This window comes from Oncorhynchus mykiss, chromosome 21 (assembly GCF_013265735.2).
Source record: "Oncorhynchus mykiss isolate Arlee chromosome 21, USDA_OmykA_1.1, whole genome shotgun sequence".
Classification (NCBI taxonomy): Eukaryota; Metazoa; Chordata; class Actinopteri; order Salmoniformes; family Salmonidae; genus Oncorhynchus; species Oncorhynchus mykiss.
The window spans coordinates 12,744,394-12,768,599 of NC_048585.1; the positions used below are offsets into that span (position 1 = coordinate 12,744,394).

General features: G+C 44.8%; 1 protein-coding gene across 11 annotated transcripts in view; it reads left to right on the top strand.

Annotated features, from left to right (window-relative positions):
* Window positions 1–606: 606 nt before the first annotated feature.
* Window positions 607–24,206, top strand: part of LOC110490810 (ATP-binding cassette sub-family C member 9) — an 80,755-nt gene continuing 57,155 nt past the window's right edge. For 2 of the 11 annotated variants that reach the window (XM_036956932.1, XM_036956934.1), the window contains exons 1-8: window positions 1,467–1,696; window positions 2,823–2,997; window positions 14,106–14,247; window positions 15,110–15,231; window positions 15,458–15,624; window positions 15,838–15,973; window positions 16,155–16,261; window positions 17,571–17,756. In XM_036956932.1, coding sequence (XP_036812827.1) covers window positions 2,847–2,997; window positions 14,106–14,247; window positions 15,110–15,231; window positions 15,458–15,624; window positions 15,838–15,973; window positions 16,155–16,261; window positions 17,571–17,756 — 1,011 coding nt within the window. In that variant the 5' untranslated portion in view covers window positions 1,467–1,696; window positions 2,823–2,846. Of the gene's footprint in view, window positions 875–1,461; window positions 1,697–2,822; window positions 2,998–14,105; window positions 14,248–15,109; window positions 15,232–15,457; window positions 15,625–15,837; window positions 15,974–16,154; window positions 16,262–17,570; window positions 17,757–24,206 lie in introns of those variants that run through there. The other 9 variants (XM_036956931.1, XM_036956936.1, XM_036956930.1 and 6 more) reach the window with 9 other exon arrangements.

Consider the following 24,206-nt stretch of genomic DNA (forward strand, 5'->3'; position numbering starts at 1 on the left):
TGAGCAACCATGACCGACTCATATTGTGTCGGAATCAGGTTTCCGTTTAATTAGGGTAGGAGTCATAACTCATTACTGTCAGTGCCCAGGGTAAGACATGGTCATCTATGATCATTTAATAACACTGTTATAATGAAGCACTATGGAAAGGCCGATCACGGCAACTGGCATAATAATGAATAGCCACGAACCAGAGGCCTATGCAGGAGACAGCGAGCAAGTGTTGTCTGCAAGAAATGGTCTGCTCAATCAGTCATCTTAATCAGGAGAAATCATTCTTTGTTGAGGAAACATGGTCACTGTGTAGCCTAGTGTAGGCTATTACATAATTCAACACTGTAGCTTACATCTTCATATTGTCACACTGATAATGCAACGACCTAAATTCATATTTGCTGATGTTGGTTGCTTTATGTCTGTCGGCGTAATGGCACGTGATCCATCCATCATGTGTTACCAATTTACGTTTTATTTTAACTTAACGAGAACAGAACTGTCTGAAACGTTTACCTATATCATTTGGGTAAAACGGCGGAATAAAACACAACCGTTAAGTGATAACTCCCCCTTTTTTTTAGGTGACCTAAATAACGTGATATTGTCATTACTCACTCCTTTGTCTGAGTGATATTTCTGCAGAAAGCCACGTCTTTCCACCGTGTAGGAGTGGACACAATAATCATACGATGCTGCTACTGACGATGCGAGCGCAGTTCTAATGGAATGAATGAATTCGCTTCAGAACGGCAGCGTCCTCCATTGCATCATTTCACAAATCTCACCAGGATAAAATCAATGACCGGACAAGACAAGACATCCCACAACAGGACGCGTCTAAAAAAACCGACGGAACACAGCGGAGCCGTAGATAGGGGTAAGTAATGCGGATAGCCTACTAACTGCATACATGGTCTCAGAAAGCCTAATATTTATTTCATTTGACTCGGTCTGATGATAATATTCACACATTGTCAGGTCACATGATGTGTACCCCTTGTCATCTAAACCGCGCACCTCGAGATATGAAACGGTTCCAAAAGATACAATGATTAGTATAATAAACGAAGTTTTTTTGCCTACAATAATTGCACATTCCTAAGGTCAATGGCAAGTTTACTTCACATACACGTCCGATTCATCGTTGTACCTGCTGACCGCATACATCTGTAGGCTACTGGTTCATTGCGCCTAACAATAGAATTGTAGCCTAGAGGTCAGTTGTAGACTTGCCTATCTATCCAAGGTCCTCCCATGTCCTTGTAGGAGACATGTCAATTCCAAGTATAAACTATATGGACAAATCGTATATTTATATTCAGTCACAGAATACAGTTTGTGTGGTCATAAAAACATATGTAAATATTTACTGAAGCCTTTGCCTAAGAAATGGAACCCTCTTAAAAATATGAATCTGTTTTATAAAACCGAACCCTTACGTTGTAGCCTGCTACAGTATGTCTACCATTCCTACACATGTACCTTACCCCACCACATGGTTGGTGCTGGAACCTAGCGGCAAGGGAAGTTTGCCTCACCAGACTTGGTCAAGTTTTGAAATCCGATAGGGGGGAGCAGTATGGCCAGCCGATGCGCTATAAGGCTAAAAATAACCACCTCCAATTTATGCTGTGTGGTTACTGTCTCCAAAAACCAAGCGACGTGAATGAAACCGCGTCAATAAGGACACTTCTCTGAGGTAAGCTACATTGATCTCTATTATTATTCTGTTATGGCCGTATATGCTATGTTGTGCCATGTGTTCAGCTACATGGTCATATAACTCATAGGAGAGGTCTGAAAACGACTCTTCTTGTGAGTGGTGTTGAGTTCTTATCAGAATAACATTCGGAAACGACTTTCCAGCTTCAATTGGACAACTACTTGTATAATATGCTTTTGGTATAAAAGCCCTATATAAATATTAAACCTACGAATTTTAACATCGTTTGGCAACATTTGTTTGTTAATTATTTCATGTGATTGGCTCCATTATTTTGAGAGCCAACAGGACTTGTGTTTAGAAAGGGGGGGAATAAGATGAGCAGTTCTTGGATGTCAGTGATGCTTCTCTAGAATAAACCGCAACCTTCTCTATCATCAGACTAGATCATTCCTCATCAAGATGTACCATCATTTCATGTCTTGAAAAACAGAATAAAGCAGAGGTAAATTTGTGTAGTGAGATATTCCAGTTTGACTTGTGGTGCCAGTGTAGTTCCTTGAAGAATTGGTGTAGGCGGGTGAAGAACAGTGCACTGCTCTTAGTTTCAGTGTTGTCAACCATGTCAACAGAGGTTAGTGAAGTCTCTGTTGTCAAGGACAGGCATTAACACAAATTGCATTAGAAAAAGTCAAGTCTTGGGAAATAGTATGGTGCATTCCTCCCTTTAATGATTATTGATCCATGTAAACTCTCTAAGCATAGTTTATTTTAAATGTTTTACTTAACCTGTATTTAACTAGGCAAGTCAGTTAAGAATGAATTATTATTTACAATGACGACACACCAAAAGGCCTCCTGCGGGAACAGGGGCTGGGATTTAAAAAATAGGACAAAACACACATCAAGACAAGAGAGACGCCACAACACTACATAAAGAGTCTCTATATTGAAAGCACCGTATCCGTTGGCTAATGTTATTTGAATCATAAAAGCACTTTAGTCTTACTAATGTATCCTGTGTTTTTTAAAAGCTGATTCACCTTTAAAAGAGCATTACGGCCAGACCACTTTCATTGTTTACCTCTCCATTGTCCAACCACTAGACAAGCTGGTGCTCTTGACTTGATTGACAGTTTTGTGGCTTGGATCCTCCCCCCAGGCTTCTCTGGACCAATAAGGTGGCATGGCTGGCCTGTCGTTCTGTGGCAACAATGTGACCAAGAATGCCTACAGTGTGGATACGGGGATGTTGAACAATGGCTGCTTCGTGGACGCCCTCAACCTGGTCCCTCACGTCTTCCTGCTGTTCATCACCTTCCCTATCCTCTTCATTGGTACGTGGACCATGCATAGTCCTTTACCTTCATGATGTGTGTGTGTGTTTGTGTGTGCGTGCGTGCACATGTGACAACCTTTAATCATAGAGATCACACAGAAAAAGGTTTAACAGAAACATGGACAGAATTGGTCCAGAGGGGAACAAAACGGGCTCAAAAAGGGACAGAATAGGGGCAGAAGGGGACAGAACAGGCTTAGAAGGGGACAGAATAGAATCAGAAGGGGACAGAACAGGCTCAGAAGGGGACAGAATAGGCTCAGAAGGGGACAGAATAGGTTCAGAATGGGACAGAATTGGCTTATAAGGGGACAGAATAGGCTCAGAAGGGGACAGAATAAGCTCAGAAGGGGACAGAATAGGCTCAGAAGGGGACAGAACAGGCTCAGAAGGGGACAGAACAGGCTCAGAAGGGGACAGAATATAATCAAAAGGGGACAGAACAGGCTCAGAAGGGGACAGAATAAGCTCAGAAGGGGACAGAATAGAATCAAAAGGGGACAGAACAGGCTCAGAATGGGACAGAATTGGCTTAGAAGGGGACAGAATAGGCTCAGAAGGGGACAGAATAAGCTCAGAAGGGGACAGAATAGGCTCAGAAGGGGACAGAACAGGCTCAGAAGGGGACAGAACCGACTCAGAAGGGGACAGAATATAATCAAAAGGGGACAGAACAGGCTCAGAAGGGGACAGAACAGGCTCAGAAGGGGACAGAACAGGCTCAGAAGGGGACACAATGGGATCAGAAAGGGACATAATTGCTTTAGCTCTGATGGTCTGTGTTTGTGTGGGTGTTAATGTGGGTGTGTTCGTGACAATCCCAAAGCAACACGATTCAAGGATGCCTTTGGTAACAATCCTTTCATCCCCCACACCTGCTTCACCAACAGAAAACACTGTTATGTTGCTGCACTATATTCAAGCTACTGTCATCCCCCACACCTGCTTCACCAACAGAAAACACTGTTATGTTGCTGCACTATATTCAAGCTACTGTCATCCCCCACACCTGCTTCACCAACAGAAAACAGTATTAAGATGCTGCACTATATACAAGCTACTGTCATCCCCCACACCTGCTTCACCAACAGAAAACACTGTTATGTTGCTGCACTATATTCAAGCTACTGTCATCCCCCACACCTGCTTCACCAACAGAAAGCAGTATTAAGATGCTGCACTATATTCAAGCTACTGTCATCCCCCACACCTGCTTCACCAACAGAAAGCAGTATTAAGATGCTGCACTGTATACAAGCTACTGTCCTCCCCCACACCTGCTTCACCAACAGAAAGCAGTATTAAGATGCTGCACTATATTCAAGCTACTGTCCTCCCCCACACCTGCTTCACCAACAGAAAGCAGTATTAAGATGCTGCACTGTATACAAGCTACTGTCATCCCCCACACCTGCTTCACCAACAGAAAGCAGTATTAAGATGCTGCACTATATTCAAGCTACTGTCCTCCCCCACACCTGCTTCACCAACAGAAAGCAGTATTAAGATGCTGCACTATATTCAAGCTACTGTCCTCCCCCACACCTGCTTCACCAACAGAAAGCAGTATTAAGATGCTGCACTGTATACAAGCTACTGTCATCCCCCACACCTGCTTCACCAACAGAAAGCAGTATTAAGATGCTGCACTATATTCAAGCTACTGTCCTCCCCCACACCTGCTTCACCAACAGAAAGCAGTATTAAGATGCTGCACTATATTCAAGCTACTGTCATCCCCCACACCTGCTTCACCAACAGAAAGCAGTATTAAGATGCTGCACTATATTCAAGCTACTGTCCTCCCCCACACCTGCTTCACCAACAGAAAGCAGTATTAAGATGCTGCACTATATTCAAGCTACTGTCCTCCCCCACACCTGCTTCACCAACAGAAAGCAGTATTAAGATGCTGCACTGTATACAAGCTACTGTCATCCCCCACACCTGCTTCACCAACAGAAAGCAGTATTAAGATGCTGCACTATATTCAAGCTACTGTCCTCCCCCACACCTGCTTCACCAACAGAAAGCAGTATTAAGATGCTGCACTATATTCAAGCTACTGTCATCCCCCACACCTGCTTCACCAACAGAAAGCAGTATTAAGATGCTGCACTATATTCAAGCTACTGTCATCCCCCACACCTGCTTCACCAACAGAAAGCAGTATTAAGATGCTGCACTATATTCAAGCTACTGTCATCCCCCACACCTGCTTCACCAACAGAAAGCAGTATTAAGATGCTGCACTATATTCAAGCTACTGTCCTCCCCCACACCTGCTTCACCAACAGAAAGCAGTATTAAGATGCTGCACTATATTCAAGCTACTGTCCTCCCCCACACCTGCTTCACCAACAGAAAGCAGTATTAAGATGCTGCACTATATTCAAGCTACTGTCATCCCCCACACCTGCTTCACCAACAGAAAGCAGTATTAAGATGCTGCACTATATTCAAGCTACTGTCATCCCCCACACCTGCTTCACCAACAGAAAGCAGTATTAAGATGCTGCACTATATTCAAGCTACTGTCCTCCCCCACACCTGCTTCACCAACAGAAAGCAGTATTAAGATGCTGCACTATATTCAAGCTACTGTCATCCCCCACACCTGCTTCACCAACAGAAAGCAGTATTAAGATGCTGCACTATATTCAAGCTACTGTCCTCCCCCACACCTGCTTCACCAACAGAAAGCAGTATTAAGATGCTGCACTATATTCAAGCTACTGTCCTCCCCCACACCTGCTTCACCAACAGAAAGCAGTATTAAGATGCTGCACTGTATACAAGCTATTTTTTTATTTCATTTATTTATTCTTTCAGTCTCACCGTTCATATAAAGCAGCATAACGCCTACTGACCACCGACTGGGTTTAATCAATTCCACTGTTACAGACTCACAGTCCTGTGTAGAAGATAGGAAACTCTGTGTAAAGCCCTATGATTGATCTTGTGTGGGACATTCAGCACTGGTCTGTATGTGGGGTGGCAGGTAGCCTGGTGATTAGAGAGTTGGACTAGCAACCGAAAAGTTGCTAGATCGATTCATCGAGCTGACAAGGTAAAAATCCGTCATTGTGACGCTGAACAAGGCAGTTAACCCACTGTTTCTAGGCAGTCATTGAAAATAAGAATTTGTTCTGAAACTGAACTGCCTAGTTAAATAAAAAAATGTGTTCTTCATTGATCTGCTGGCTGTCAGTCTCATTTTCCCCAGTCAACATAAAACAGCTTTCCCCAGACCACAGAACAGCTGGTTAGACTCCTGGCTCTGGCCCAGACTTTATCTAACTGAGCAGGAGGACTGTGGGACTGTGGGATCGTGGTCTCTGAGTTGTTGTGGGACTGTGAGAAAACATAGAAAAACAAGTTTTCTTGAAGAACAGGTCAGATGCAAAATTTGGTAACAGAATGACGGCACCGACAGCACAAGCCATTATTCTGTTAACAAACAAACAATGATTCCCAAGTTGAACAAACCAGACCCTTATATGCACAAGGACGACTTTTAACAACTTCCACTGAACATGTTACAAGAACACATTTACACCAGTGCAGATGTAACATCTGCACTGGTGTAAATGTGTTCTTGTAACATGTTCAGTGGAAGTTGTTAAAAGTCGTCCTTGTGCATATAAGGGTCTGGTTTGTTCAACTTGGGAATCATTGTTTTTTGTTTGACAAGCATTTTAAAGGGAAAGATCTGACTCTCAGCATCACTCTCTTATCATGTAATTTCCCCAATCACATCAATTTGGCTAGCTAACAGCTAACAGCTAACTTTACGTGGATAAATTAGCTAGGTCATTATCTCTAAATATTGTTTGATTTGCTTGCCAGAAGTGGCGAGGAGACAACTTCACCAGGACAATTTTAGACTCAAAATATAGGCTACTAGCTGATTTCGAGCTCTTTCCAAAAGTCTTCTCTGATGAAGCAAGCTAAAAAAAAACACACGTTGCTTCCTTAGCTAGTTAGCTACATGCCGAATCAATATGCTACCCTCACGTACTGTAGCCTATCTAAAATGACATTAACTATGTTTACTGATGGTGAAAAGCATGCTTGGTAACTTTTAGTTGGCAACTCCTTGAAAATGTCACGCAGTTGTCAATGGTTTTAGCGGAGTGGGGGCCTCTCTGCCCCCCAGCAGACAAATCCAACGTTCTGCACTTTAACCCAACGTTTACTGATAACAATCTATTGTTGTGTTGTTCTAGAAGGCCTACTCTGGGGAAACTGACTGGGTGTGTCTGTTGCTCATCTGCTTAATGGGAATGGCTCTGACTAGCAGCCCAGTCCCTGAGGAAAACATTAACTGATGCTTCCTGGTCAAATCTTTGTGTGTGTGTTTTTCATTTAAAATCAAATCAAATCAAATTGTATTGGTCACATACACATGGTTAGCAGATGTTAATGCGAGTGTAGCGAAATGCTTGTGCTTCTAGTTCCGACCATGCAGTAATATCTAACAAGTAATCTAACAATTTCACAACTACCTTATACACACAAGTGTAAAGGAATGAATAAGAATATGTACATAAAAATATATGGATGAGTGATGGCTGAATGACATTGGCAAGATGCAGTAGATGGTATAGAGTACAGTATATACATATGAGATGAGTAATGTAGGGTATGTAAACATTATAGAAAGTGGTATTGTTTAAAGTGACTAGTGATACATTTATTACATCCAATTTTTAATTATTAAAGTGGCTAGATATTTGAATCAGCACTAGTCTCTCTGTGCTAGTGATGGCTGTTTAACAATCTGATGGCCTTGAGATAGAAGCTGTTTTTCAGTCTCTCGGTCCCTGCTTTGATGCACCTGTACTGACCTCACCTTCTGGATGATAGCGGGGTGAATCAAATCAAATCAAATGTATTTATATAGCCCTTCGTACATCAGCTGATATCTCAAAGTGCTGTACAGAGACCCAGCCTAAAACCCCAAACAGCAAGCAATGCAGGTGTAGAAGCACGGTGGCTAGGAAAAACTCCCTAGAAAGGCCAAAACCTAGGAAGAAACCTAGAGAGGAACAAGGCTATGTGGGGTGGCCAGTCCTCTTCTGGCTGTTCCGGGTGGAGATTATAACAGAACATGGCCAAGATGTTCAAATGTTCATAAATGACCAGCATGGTCGAATAATAATAAGGCAGAACAGTTGAAACTGGAGCAGCAGCACGGCCAGGTGGACTGGGGACAGCAAGGAGTCATCATGTCAGGTAGTCCTGGGGCATGGTCCTAGGGCTCAGGTCCTCCGAGAGAGAGAAAGAAAGAGAGAAGGAGAGAATTAGAGAACGCACACTTAGATTCACACAGTACACCGAATAGGACAGGAGAAGTACTCCAGATATAACAAACTGACCCTAGCCCCCCGACACATAAACTACTGCAGCATAAATACTGGAGGCTGGGACAGGAGGGGTCAGGAGACACTGTGGCCCCATCCGAGGACACCCCCAGACAGGGCCAAACAGGAAGGATATAACCCCACCCACTTTGCCAAAGCACAGCCCCCACACCACTAGAGGGATATCTTCAACCACCAATTTACCATCCTGAGACAAGGCCGAGTGTAGCCCACAAAGATCTCCGCCATGGCACAACCCAAGGGGGGGCGCCAACCCAGACAGGATGACCACATCAGTGAATCAACCCACTCAGGTGACGCAACCCTTCTAGGGACGGCATGAGAGAGCCCCAGTAAGCCAGTGACTCAGCCCCTGTAATAGGGTTTGAGGCAGAGAATCCCAGTGGAAAGAGGGGAACCGGCCAGGCAGAGACAGCAAGGCCAGTTCGTTGCTCCAGAGCCTTTCCGTTCACCTTCCCACTCCTGGGCCAGACTACACTCAATCATATGACCCACTGAAGAGATGAATCTTCAGTAAAGACTTAAAGGTTGAGACCGAGTTTGCGTCTCTGACATGGGTAGGCAGACCGTTCCATAACAATGGAGCTCTATAGGAGAAAGCCCTGCCTCCAGCTGTTTGCTTAGAAATTCTAGGGACAATTAGGAGGCCTGCGTCTTGTGACCGTAGCGTACGTGTAGGTATGTACGGCAGGACCAAATCAGAGAGATAGGTAGGAGCAAGCCCATGTAATGCTTTGTAGGTTAGCAGTAAAACCTTGAAATCAGCCCTTGCTTTGACAGGAAGCCAGTGTAGGGAGGCTAGCACTGGAGTAATATGATAAAATTTTTGGGTTCTAGTCAGGATTCTAGCAGCCGTATTTAGCACTAACTGAAGTTTATTTAGTGCTTTATCCGGGTAGCCGGAAAGTAGAGCATTGTAGTAGTCTAACCTATGAGTGACAAAAGCGTGGATTAATTTTTCTGCATCATTTTTGGACAGAAAGTTTCGGATTTTTGCAATGTTACGTAGATGGAAAAAAGCTGTCCTTGAAATGGTCTTGATATGTTCTTCAAAAGAGAGATCAGGGTCCAGAGTAACGCCGAGGTCCTTCACAGTTTTATTTGAGACGACTGTACAACCATTAAGACTAATTGTCAGATTCAACAGAAGATCTCTTTGTTTCTTGGGACCTAGAACAAGCATCTCTGTTTTGTCCAAATTTAAAAGTAGAAAGTTTGCAGCCATCCACTTCCTTATGTCTGAAACACATGCTTCTAGCAAGGGCAATTTTGGGGCTTCACCATGTTTCATTGAAATGTACAGCTGTGTGTCATCCGCATAGCAGTGAAAGTTAACATTATGTTTTCGAATAACATCCCCAAGAGGTAAAATATATAATGAAAACAATAATGGTCCTAAAACGGAACCTTGAGGAACACCAAAATTTACAGTTGATTTGTCAGAGGACAAACCATTCACAGAGACAAACTGATATCTTTCCGACAGATAAGATCTAAACCAGGCCAGAACTTGTCCGTGTAGACCAATTTGGGTTTCCAATCTCTCCAAAAGAATGTGGTCTGTCTTCTGCCCCTCCCAAAATATAGAATTTGTAGATAATTGGCCCTCTTTCTGGGACTCACCCACAAACAGGACCAAGCCTGACCTGCTGAGGAGTGACGGACTCCATCCTAGCTGGAGGGGTGCTCTCATCTTATCTACCAACATAGACAGGGCTCTAACTCCCCTAGCTCCACAATGAAATAGGGTGCAGGCCAGGTAGCAGGCTGTTAGCCAGCCTGCCAGCATAGTGGAGTCTGCCACTAGCACAGTCAGTGTAGTCAGCTCAGCTATCACCATTGAGACCGTGTCTGTGCCTCGACCTAGGTTGGGCAAAACTAAACATGGCGGTGTTCGCCTTAGCAATCTCACTAGGATAAAGACCACCTCCATTCCTGTCATTATTGAAAGAGATCATGATACCTCACATCTCAAAATAGGGCTACTTAATGTTAGACCCCTCACTTCAAAGGCAATTATAGTCAATGAACTAATCACTGATCATAATCTTGATGTGATTGGCCTGACTGAAACATGGCTTAAGCCTGATTAATTTACTGTGTTAAATGAGGCCTCACCTCCTGGCTACACTAGTGACCATATCCCCTGTGCATCCCGCAAAGGCGGAGGTGTTGCTAACATTTACGATAGCAAATTTCAATTTACAAAAAAATAAAAATGACGTTTTTGTCTTTTGAGCTTCTAGTCATGAAATCTATGCAGCCTACCCAACCACTTTTTTATAGCTACTGTTTACAGGCCTCCTGGGCCATACACAGCGTTCCTCATTGAGTTCCCTGAATTCCTATCGGACCTTGTAGTCATAGCAGATAATATTCAAATTTTTGGTGACTTTAATATTCACATGGAAAAGTCCACAGACCCACTCCAAAAGGCTTTCGGAGCCATCATCGACTCAGTGCGTTTTATCCAACATGTCTCTGGACCTACTCACTGTCACAGTCATACTCTGGACCTAGTTTTGTCCCATGGAATAAATGTTGTGGATCTTAATGTTTTTCCTCATAATCCTGGACTATCGGACCATCATTTTATTACGTTTGCAATCGCAACAAATAATCTGCTCAGAACCCAACCAAGGAACATCAAAAGTCGTGCTATAAATTCACAGACAACACAAAGATTCCTTGATGTCCTTCCAGATTCCCTCTGTCTACCCAAGGAAGTCAGAGGACAAAAATCAGTTAAACACCTAACTGAGGAACTCAATTTAACCTTGCGCAATACCCTAGATGCAGTTGCACCCCTAAAAACTAAAAACATTTCTCATAAGAAACTAGCTCCCTGGTACACAGAAAATACCCGAGCTCTGAAGCAAGCTTCCAGAAAATTGGAACGGAAATGGCGCCACACCAAATTGGAAGTCTTCCGACTAGCTTGGAAAGACAGTACCATGCAGTACCGAAGAGCCCTTACTGCTGCTCAATCATCCTATTTTTCTAACTTAATTTAGGAAAATAAGAACAATCCGAAATTCCTTTTTGATACTGTCGCAAAGCTAACTAAAAAGCAGCATTCCCCAAGAGAGGATGGCTTTCACTTTAGCAGTGATAAATTCATGAACTTCTTTGAGGAAAAGATTATGATTATTAGAAAGCAAATTACGGACTCCTCTTTAAATCTGCGTATTCCTTCAAAGCTCAGTTGTCCTGTGTCTGCACAACTCTGCCAGGACCTAGGATCAAGAGAGACGCTCAAGTGTTTTAGTACTATATCTCTTGACACAATGATGAAAATAATCATGGCCTCTAAACCTTCAAGCTGCATACTGGACCCTATTCCAACTAAACTACTGAAAGAGCTGCTTCCTGTGCTTGGCCCTCCTATGTTGAACATAATAAACGGCTCTCTATCCACCGGATGTGTACCAAACTCACTAAAAGTGTCAGTAATAAAGCCTCTCTTGAAAAAGCCAAACCTTGACCCAGAAAATATAAAAAACTATCGTCCTATATCGAATCTTCCATTCCTCTCAAAAATTGTAGAAAAGGCTGTTGCGCAGCAACTCTCTGCCTTCCTGAAGACAAACAATGTATACGAAATGCTTCAGTCTGGTTTTAGACCCCATCATAGCACTGAAACTGCACTTGTGAAGGTGGTAAATGGCATTTTAATGGCATCGGACCGAGGCTCTGCATCTGTCCTCGTGCTCCTAGACCTTAGTGCTGCTTTTGATACCATCGATCACCACAGACCTCACTACCCTGTGGAGAGACTTACGGTTGTGGGCCGAGCAGACCTCACTACCCACTGGAGAGACTTACGGTTGTGGGCGGAGCAGACCTCACTACCCTCTGGAGAGACTTACGGTTGTGGGCGGAGCAGACCTCACTACCCTCTGGAGAGCCTTACAGTTGTGGGCGGAGCAGACCTCACTACCCTCTGGAGAGACTTACGGTTGTGGGCGGAGCAGACCTCACTACCCTCTGGAGAGCCTTACGGTTGTGGGCGGAGGAGACCTCACTACCCTCTGGAGAGCCTTACGGTTGTGGGCGGAGCAGACCTCACTACCCTCTGGAGAGCCTTACGGTTGTGGGCGGAGCAGACCTCACTACCCTCTGGAGAGCCTTACGGTTGTGGGCGGAGCAGTTGCCGTACCCGGCGGTGATACGTTATGGAGACACTGTTTCTGTGTTACTGTATGTTCTGAGTGTTTATGGAGACACTGTTTCTGTGTTACTGTATGTTCTGTGTGTTTATGGAGACACTGTTTCTGTGTTACTGTATATTCTGAGTGTTAATGGAGACACTGTTTCTGTGTTACTGTATGTTCTGTGTGTTTATGGAGACACGGTTTCTGTGTTACTGTATGTTCTGAGTGTTTATGGAGACACTGTTTCTGTGTTACTGTATGTTCTGTGTGTTTATGGAAACACGGTTTCTGTGTTAGTGTATGTTCTGTGTGTTTATGGAGACACTGTTTCTGTGTTACTGTATGTTCTGTGTGTTTATGGAGACACTGTTTCTGTGTTACTGTATGTTCTGAGTGTTTATGGAGACACTGTTTCTGTGTTACTGTATGTTCTGAGTGTTTATGGAGACACTGTTTCTGTGTTACTGTATGTTCTGAGTGTTTATGGAGACACTGTTTCTGTGTTACTGTATGTTCTGTGTGTTTATGGAGACACTGTTTCTGTGTTACTGTATGTTCTGAGTGTTTATGGAGACACGGTTTCTGTGTTAGTGTATGTTCTGAGTGTTTATGGAGACACTGTTTCTGTGTTACTGTATGTTCTGTGTGTTTATGGAGACACTGTTTCTGTGTTACTGTATGTTCTGAGTGTTTATGGAGACACTGTTTCTGTGTTACTGTATGTTCTGAGTGTTTATGGAGACACGGTTTCTGTGTTACTGTATGTTCTGTGTGTTTATGGAGACACGGTTTCTGTGTTACTGTATGTTCTGAGTGTTTATGGAGACACGGTTTCTGTGTTAGTGTATGTTCTGAGGGTTTGCTTTGACCTTTAGATTTAAAGAACAGTTAAAGGTCACCATTGGTCTTATAGGTTTACAAACAGCTAAAGTTCACCATTGGTCTTATAGGTTTACAAACAGCTAAAGTTCACCATTGGTCTTATAGGTTTACAAACAGCTAAAGTTCACCATTGGTCTTATAGGTTTACAAACAGCTAAAGTTCACCATTGGTCTTATAGGTTTACAAACAGTTAACGGTGACCATTAGACTTAAAGGTTTACAAACAGTTAACGTTGACCATTAGACTTAAAGGTTTACAAACAGGTGACCATTGAGGGCACTTGTCAAAGTTGCCTGCATTATCCAAGAGTCACCCAGAATATCCATGACTTTCATTGTTTGGCAGGAAAACCTTGATAATGCAGATTGCTTTAGAATTAACTGCTGTGTTTATCTGTGTACTTCATCTGTTACTGATTACAGATTACATGACAAATAAAGTTATCATTAATGTAATCCTTTGGATTACTCTAAATGAGTAACGTCATTACTTGGATTACTTGTGGATTATTATGTTCCTGTTTATCTGAGTGTGTGTGTTCTCCTAGGCTGGGGCAGTCAGATCTCTTAGGTTCAGATCCACCATAACACCTGGCTCCACTCCCCTCCCCCTAGCCTGGGGCAGTCAGAGCTCTTAGGTTCAGATCCACCATAACACCTGGCTCCACTTCCCTCCCCCTAGGCTGGGGCAGTCAGAGCTCTAAGGTTCAGATCCACCATAACACCTGGCTCCACTTCCCTGGACACAACCTGCGCTGGATCCTCACATTCACTCTGCTGTTTGTCCACGTCTGTGAGATCGCTGAGGGAATCGTCTCCAACAAGTAAGAAACCCCCTAAAACTACTTCCTGTTACCAAAGAGGTAGTGTACTGTGGAAAAGGAAACGTTAGTAGCTGGTCAGAAGCCAGTGTTCACATGAGATTTTGTTCTGCGTTGCTGAGATTACAGAAGAAGTGCTATTCCTCTCTGTCATTGTTGAATGCTAAAACGAATGACTCCCAAGTTTCAGGTGCAGTGAACTATTGCATTTCCTTGCTTCCCTCCAGACCAATGTTTATAGAAAAATGAAACCACTGTCCCTCAAAATAACCCCACTCTCCAGTTTACCCAGACTGCAACCAATAAGATCCTCCACAATGCTGCAGTAACACAAAGCTATGATCGGAGCCATCGTCTGACGCATCACAAACCCTGCATCAAAACCAGCTTCCTTCCATGTTTCAGTGTCGCACAACATTTGATAAAAATATATTTCAATTTTGGTGTGGGGGGGGGACAAAAAATTAAGAGTACAGATTATTGTATGGTACAATATACAGGCGTTTTTGAGAAGGATCATTTGAAAAATAAAATTGTAATGAGTAAATGTATTTATTGGTTTCTTTTCATTTAAAAATATGTTATTTGTTGATGTAAAAAATAGAAATGTACTGATTTTAAGCTTGTGTCATTAGATTCGTTGGTGGGGTTGTGATAAATTATTGCGAAAAATGGGGTCCCCGGCAATCCTGGCGAAAAAGTTTGAATTCTACTGGGTTAACTGTATGTTAACTGTATGTTAACTGTATGTTAACTGTATGAGACTGAATACAACGTCAACCTATAAAGCAGAGATACATAGCATAACAAAGTGCCTTTGTTTCTTTGAGTATTGATGCAACCTCCTGTCTCTCCATCCTTTCAGACAGATGGACACCAATCACCTCCACCTCTTTATGCCAGCGTTTATGGGTTTCATAGCAGCCACTACATCTGTGGTGTACTACCACAACATAGAAACCTCCAACTTCCCCAAACTACTGCTGGGTGAGTCAAAATGATACCATCAGTGCATTCATTACTCCAAATGAACAGTTAGTGTTTGAGCAGCGCTGAATTAGCCTCCCTTTGGTGTAGTAGTTTAGAGGCTATGGCAGATGGCCCAAACACAGTTCGCTACACATGAACCATTCTGCTGTACATCATGAAGTATACTTGTCATACATCTCTGGGGAAAGTAGTGCACGAAGTGACCAACCTCCTCCTTCCTCAGCTCTGTTTATCTACTGGGTTCTGGCGTTCATCACCAAGTCCATCAAGCTGTGGAAGTTTGCAGAGTACGGCGTTGGAGTGTTGCACCTGAGGTTCTGTATCACAGCCCTGCTGGTCGTTCTGTACGGACTCCTCATGGCTGTAGAGATCAACGTCATCAGGGTCAGGGTGAGTTAGAACACTGATGGACTGACTGCTTCCTGGGTCAGGGGTCATAGAGGTTCTATATAAAGAGAAGAAGGAAGAGGAGGATGTGATGCGGTGTACTGATGTGATCTGATAGCAGATGCATGGTCTTTATTTCAGCTCCTGTTGGCTTTTTACTTTTTTACCTGGTATGTGTGTGTCTGTCTCTGTCTTTGTGTCCTGGTGTCCGTGTAGAGGTACGTGTTCTTCGCCAACCCCCAGAAGGTAAAGCCTCCAGAGGACCTTCAGGACCTGGGAGTGAGGTTCCTCCAGCCCTTCGTCAACCTCCTCTCCAAGGCCACATACTGGTGGATGAACCCCCTGATTATAGGTTTGTTTCCTAGGTTCCTTCCTTCCAGGTGTTTTTCCTGGCCACTGTTCTTCCGCTTCTGCATTGATTGCTGTTTGGGGTTCAGGCTGGGTGTCTGTAAAGTACTTTGTGACAGCTACTGATGTTAAAATGACTTTGATTGATGTTCAATTATCTGGATGGATTGAATGCTTGATCACAGGAGCCCATAAAAGACCCATTGAGCTGAAGAAGATTGGCAAACTCCCCATCGCCATGAGAGCCCTCACCAACTACCTGAAGCTCAAAGACGCCTACGAGGATCAGAGGGTGAGTGGAGGAGGGAGTGACAGAGTTTCATATTCTGCTTCTGACAGTGACATACCATTCAATGGATCCCCAGTGCAGTGACATACCATTCAATGGATCCCCAGTGCAGTGACATACCATTCAATGGATCCCCAGTGCAGTGACATACCATTCAATGGATCCCCAGTGCAGTGACATACCATTCAATGGATTCCCAGTGCAGTGACATACCATTCAATGGATCCCCAGTGCAGTGACATACCATTCAATGGATCCGCAGTGCAGTGACATACCATTCAATGGATCCTCAGTGCAGTGACATACCATTCAATGGATCCCCAGTGCAGTGACATACCATTCAATGGATCCCCAGTGCAGTGACATACCATTCAATGGATCCCCAGTGCAGTGACATACCATTCAATGGATCCCCAGTGCAGTGACATACCATTCAATGGATCCCCAGTGCAGTGACATACCATTCAATGGATCCCCAGTGCAGTGACATACCATTCAATGGATCCCCAGTGCAGTGACATACCATTCAATGGATTCCCAGTGCAGTGACATACCATTCAATGGATCCCCAGTGCAGTGACATACCATTCAATGGATCCGCAGTGCAGTGACATACCATTCAATGGATCCTCAGTGCAGTGACATACCATTCAATGGATCCCCAGTGCAGTGACATACCATTCAATGGATCCCCAGTGCAGTGACATACCATTCAATGGATCCCCAGTGCAGTGACATACCATTCAATGGATCCCCAGTGCAGTGACATACCATTCAATGGATCCCCAGTGCAGTGACATACCATTCAATGGATCCCTGCTTTAATTTAATTAGAACATTCTGATCAGATTCTCTACAGTTAAAACTCTGTGTGTTAGATATATTACACTTGTATCCTATACACATGTCAAGCCCGGGATAGGTTTGAATATATCTCTAAAGACTGTCCATTATAATTGGGGCGGCAATTGGGGCGGAAATTGTGGCGGCAGGGTAGCCTAGTGGTTAGAGAGTTGGGCTAGTAATCGAAATGGTTGCAAGTTTGAATCCCCGAGCTGACAAGGTACAAATCTGTCGTTCTGCCCCTGAACGAGGCAGTTAACCCACTGTTCCTAGGCCGTCATTGAAAATAAGAATTTGTTCTTAACTGACTTGCCTAGTTAAATAAAGGTTAAATAAATAAATAATGTAGTCTGGCGAACCAGACTCTGTAATCAGGTAGTCTCATCTTCACTCTGAGATGAAGGTTCATTGTAGTGGAACTCTCCTGTGTAGTTGTAACCCTTCCATCCCTGTCCCCTCCCCCTCCTAGCAGAATGCCGAGGACCCAGAGAAGGCTCCATCCATCTGGCGCTCTATGTACCGGGCGTTTGGCCGACCCATCCTCCTCAGCAGTACCTTCCGTTACCTGGCGGATCTGCTGGGCTTCGCCGGGCCGCTCTGCATCTATGGCATCGTCGAACATCTCAACAAAAAGCCCGTCAAGGAAGGGAGTGTGGTGTGTAATTACTGTTCCCAACGGCCCATAACTCTGTTCCTGGTCCCATAATTACTGTTCCCATCGGCCCATAACTCTGTTCCTGGTACCATAATTACTGTTCCCATCGGCCCATAACTCTGTTCCTGGTCCCATAATTACTGTTCCCATCAGCCCATAACTCTGTTCCTGGTCCCATAATTACTGTTCCCATCGGCCCATAACTCTGCTCCTGGTCCCATAATTACTGTTCCCATCGGCCCATAACTCTGCTTCTGGTACCATAATTACTGTTCCCATCAGCCAATAACTCTGTTCCTGGTACCATAATTACTGTTCCCATCAGCCAATAACTCTGCTCCTGGTCCCATCGGCCCATAACTCTGTTCCTGGTCCCATAATTACTGTTCCCATCAGCCCATAACTCTGTTCCTGGTCCCATAATTACTGTTCCCATCGGCCCATAACTCTGCTCCTGGTCCCATAATTACTGTTCCCATCGGCCCATAACTCTGCTTCTGGTACCATAATTACTGTTCCCATCAGCCAATAACTCTGTTCCTGGTACCATAATTACTGTTCCCATCAGCCAATAACTCTGCTCCTGGTCCCATCGGCCCATAACTCTGTTCCTGGTCCCATAATTACTGTTCCCATCGGACCATAACTCTGTTCCTGGTACCATAATTACTGTTCCCATTGGCCCATAACTCTGCTCCTGGTACCATAATTACTGTTCCCATCAGCCAATAACTCTGCTCCTGGTCCCATCGGCCCATAACTCTGTTCCTGGTCCCATAATTACTGTTCCCATCGGACCATAACTCTGTTCCTGGTCCCATAATTACTGTTCCCATCGGCCCATAACTCTGTTCCTGGTACCATAATTACTGTTCCCATCAGCCCATAACTCTGTTCCTGGTCCCATAATTACTGTTCCCATCGGCCCATAACTCTGCTCCTGGTACCATAATTACTGTTCCCATTGGCCCATAACTCTGCTCCTGGTCCCATAATTACTGTTCCCATCGGCCCATAACTCTGCTCCTGGTCCCATAATTACTGTTCCCATCGGCCCATAACTCTGTTCCTGGTACCATAATTACTGTTCCCATCAGCCAATAACTCTGCTCCTGGTACCATAATTACTGTTCCCATCGGCCCATAACTCTGTTCCTGGTACCATAATTACTGTTCCTATCAGCCCATAACTCTGTTCCTGGTACCATAATTACTGTTCCCATCGGCCCATAACTCTGCTCCTGGTCCCATAATTACTGTTCCCATCGGCCCATAACTCTGTTCCTGGTACCATAATTACTGTTCCCATCAGCCCATAACTCTGCTCCTGGTACCATAATTACTGTTCCCATCGGCCCATAACTCTGTTCCTGGTACCATAATTACTGTTCCTATCAGCCCATAACTCTTTTCCTGGTACCATAATTACTGTTCCCATCAGCCCATAACTCTTTTCCTGGTACCATAATTACTGTTCCTATCAGCCCATAACTCTTTTCCTGGTACCATAATTACTGTTCCCATCAGCCCATAACTCTTTTCCTGGTACCATAATTACTGTTCCCATCAGCCCATAACTCTTTTCCTGGTACCATAATTACTGTTCCCATCGGCCCATAACTCTGCTCCTGGTCCCATAATTACTGTTCCCATCGGCCCATAACTCTGCTCCTGGTACCATAATTACTGTTCCCATCGGCCCATAACTCTTTTCCTGGTACCATAATTACTGTTCCCATCAGCCCATAACTCTTTTCCTGGTACCATAATTACTGTTCCCATCGGCCCATAACTCTGCTCCTGGTCCCATAATTACTGTTCCCATCAGCCCATAACTCTTTTCCTGGTACCATAATTACTGTTCCCATCGGCCCATAACTCTGCTCCTGGTCCCATAATTACTGTTCCCATCGGCCCATAACTCTGTTCCTGGTACCATAATTACTGTTCCCATCGGCCCATAACTCTGCTCCTGGTACCATAATTACTGTTCCCATCAGCCCATAACTCTGCTCCTGGTACCATAATTACTGTTCCCATCGGCCCATAACTCTGCTCCTGGTACCATAATTACTGTTCCCATCGGCCCATAACTCTGTTCCTGGTCCCATAATTACTGTTCCCATTGGCCCATAACTCTGCTCCTGGTCCCATAATTACTGTTCCCATCGGCCCATAACTCTGCTCCTGGTACCATAATTACTGTTCCCATCGGCCCATAACTCTGTTCCTGGTACCATAATTACTGTTCCCATCGGCCCATAACTCTGCTCCTGGTCCCATAATTACTGTTCCCATCGGCCCATAACTCTGCTCCTGGTACCATAATTACTGTTCCCATCGGCCCATAACTCTGCTCCTGGTCCCATAATTACTGTTCCCATCGGCCCATAACTCTGCTCCTGGTACCATAATTACTGTTCCCATCGGCCCATAACTCTGCTCCTGGTCCCATAATTACTGTTCCCATCGCCATAACTCTGCTCCTGGTACCATAATTACTGTTCCTATCAGCCCATAACTCTGTTCCTGGTACCATAATTACTGTTCCCATCGGCCCATAACTCTGCTCCTGGTCCCATAATTACTGTTCCCATCGCCATAACTCTGCTCCTGGTACCATAATTACTGTTCCTATCAGCCCATAACTCTGCTCCTGGTACCATAATTACTGTTCCCATCGGCCCATAACTCTGCTCCTGGTCCCATCGGCCCATAACTCTGTTCCTGGTCCCATAGTTACTGTTCCCATCAGCCCATAACTCTGCTCCTGGTCCCATAATTACTGTTCCCATTGGCCCATAACTCTGCTCCTGGTACCATAATTACTGTTCCCATCAGCCCATAACTCTGTTCCTGGTCCCATAATTACTGTTCCCATCGGCCCATAACTCTGTTCCTGGTCCCATAATTACTGGTCCCATCAGCCCATAACTCTGTTCCTGGTACCATAATTACTGTTCCTATCAGCCCATAACTCTGTTCCCGGTACCATAATTACTGTTCCCATCAGCCCATAACTCTGTTCCTGGTACCATAATTACTGTTCCCATCAGCCCATAACTCTGCTCCTGGTACCATAATTACTGTTCCCATCAGCCCATAACTCTGTTCCTGGTCCCATAATTACTGTTCCCATCAGCCCATAACTCTGTTCCTGGTACCATAATTACTGTTCCCATTGGCCCATAACTCTGCTCCTGGTACCATAATTACTGTTCCCATCGGCCCATAACTCTGCTCCTGGTCCCATAATTACTGTTCCCATCGGCCCATAACTCTGTTCCTGGTACCATAATTACTGTTCCTATCAGCCCATAACTCTGCTCCTGGTCCCATAATTACTGTTCCCATCGGCCCATAACTCTGTTCCTGGTACCATAATTACTGTTCCTATCAGCCCATAACTCTGCTCCTGGTCCCATAATTACTGTTCCCATCGGCCCATAACTCTGTTCCTGGTACCATAATTACTGTTCCCATCGGCCCATAACTCTGTTCCTGGTACCATAACTACTGTTCCCATCAGCCCATAACTCTGTTCCTGGTCCCATAATTACTGTTCCCATTGGCCCATAACTCTGCTCCTGGTACCATAATTACTGTTCCCATCGGCCCATAACTCTGCTCCTGGTCCCATAATTACTGTTCCCATCGGCCCATAACTCTGTTCCTGGTACCATAATTACTGTTCCTATCAGCCCATAACTCTGCTCCTGGTCCCATAATTACTGTTCCCATCGGCCCATAACTCTGTTCCTGGTACCATAATTACTGTTCCTATCAGCCCATAACTCTGCTCCTGGTCCCATAATTACTGTTCCCATCGGCCCATAACTCTGTTCCTGGTACCATAATTACTGTTCCCATCGGCCCATAACTCTGCTCCTGGTACCATAATTACTGTTCCCATCGGCCCATAACTCTGCTCCTGGTACCATAATTACTGTTCCCATCAGCCCATAACTCTGCTCCTGGTACCATAATTACTGTTCCCATCGGCCCATAACTCTGCTCCTGGTACCATAATTACTGTTCCCATCGGCCCATAACTCTGTTCCTGGTCCCATAATTACTGTTCCCATTGGCCCATAACTCTGCTCCTGGTCCCATAATTACTGTTCCCATCGGCCCATAACTCTGCTCCTGGTACCATAATTACTGTTCCCATCGGCCCATAACTCTGTTCCTGGTACCATAATTACTGTTCCCATCGGCCCATAACTCTGCTCCTGGTCCCATAATTACTGTTCCCATTGGCCCATAACTCTGCTCCTGGTCCCATAATTACTGTTCCCATCGGCCCATAACTCTGCTCCTGGTGCCATAATTACTGTTCCCATCGGCCCATAACTCTGTTCCTGGTACCATAATTACTGTTCCCATCGGCCCATAACTCTGCTCCTGGTCCCATAATTACTGTTCCCATCGGCCCATAACTCTGCTCCTGGTACCATAATTACTGTTCCCATCGGCCCATAACTCTGCTCCTGGTCCCATAATTACTGTTCCCATCGGCCCATAACTCTGCTCCTGGTACCATAATTACTGTTCCCATCGGCCCATAACTCTGCTCCTGGTCCCATAATTACTGTTCCCATCGCCATAACTCTGCTCCTGGTACCATAATTACTGTTCCTATCAGCCCATAACTCTGTTCCTGGTACCATAATTACTGTTCCCATCGGCCCATAACTCTGCTCCTGGTCCCATAATTACTGTTCCCATCGCCATAACTCTGCTCCTGGTACCATAATTACTGTTCCTATCAGCCCATAACTCTGCTCCTGGTACCATAATTACTGTTCCCATCGGCCCATAACTCTGCTCCTGGTCCCATCGGCCCATAACTCTGTTCCTGGTCCCATAGTTACTGTTCCCATCAGCCCATAACTCTGCTCCTGGTCCCATAATTACTGTTCCCATTGGCCCATAACTCTGCTCCTGGTACCATAATTACTGTTCCCATCAGCCCATAACTCTGTTCCTGGTCCCATAATTACTGTTCCCATCGGCCCATAACTCTGTTCCTGGTCCCATAATTACTGGTCCCATCAGCCCATAACTCTGTTCCTGGTACCATAATTACTGTTCCTATCAGCCCATAACTCTGTTCCCGGTACCATAATTACTGTTCCCATCAGCCCATAACTCTGTTCCTGGTACCATAATTACTGTTCCCATCAGCCCATAACTCTGCTCCTGGTACCATAATTACTGTTCCCATCAGCCCATAACTCTGTTCCTGGTCCCATAATTACTGTTCCCATCAGCCCATAACTCTGTTCCTGGTACCATAATTACTGTTCCCATTGGCCCATAACTCTGCTCCTGGTACCATAATTACTGTTCCCATCGGCCCATAACTCTGCTCCTGGTCCCATAATTACTGTTCCCATCGGCCCATAACTCTGTTCCTGGTACCATAATTACTGTTCCTATCAGCCCATAACTCTGCTCCTGGTCCCATAATTACTGTTCCCATCGGCCCATAACTCTGTTCCTGGTACCATAATTACTGTTCCTATCAGCCCATAACTCTGCTCCTGGTCCCATAATTACTGTTCCCATCGGCCCATAACTCTGTTCCTGGTACCATAATTACTGTTCCCATCGGCCCATAACTCTGTTCCTGGTACCATAACTACTGTTCCCATCAGCCCATAACTCTGTTCCTGGTCCCATAATTACTGTTCCCATTGGCCCATAACTCTGCTCCTGGTACCATAATTACTGTTCCCATCGGCCCATAACTCTGCTCCTGGTCCCATAATTACTGTTCCCATCGGCCCATAACTCTGTTCCTGGTACCATAATTACTGTTCCTATCAGCCCATAACTCTGCTCCTGGTCCCATAATTACTGTTCCCATCGGCCCATAACTCTGTTCCTGGTACCATAATTACTGTTCCTATCAGCCCATAACTCTGCTCCTGGTCCCATAATTACTGTTCCCATCGGCCCATAACTCTGTTCCTGGTACCATAATTACTGTTCCCATCGGCCCATAACTCTGTTCCTGGTACCATAACTACTGTTCCCATCAGCCCATAACTCTGTTCCTGGTCCCATAATTACTGTTCCCATTGGCCCATAACTCTGCTCCTGGTACCATAATTACTGTTCCCATCGGCCCATAACTCTGCTCCTGGTCCCATAATTACTGTTCCCATCGGCCCATAACTCTGCTCCTGGTCCCATAATTACTGTTCCCATCGGCCCATAACTCTGTTCCTGGTACCATAATTACTGTTCCCATCGGCCCATAACTCTGCTCCTGGTCCCATAATTACTGTTCCCATTGGCCCATAACTCTGCTCCTGGTCCCATAATTACTGTTCCCATTGGCCCATAACTCTGCTCCTGGTACCATAATTACTGTTCCCATCGGCCCATAACTCTGTTCCTGGTACCATAATTACTGTTCCTATCAGCCCATAACTCTGCTCC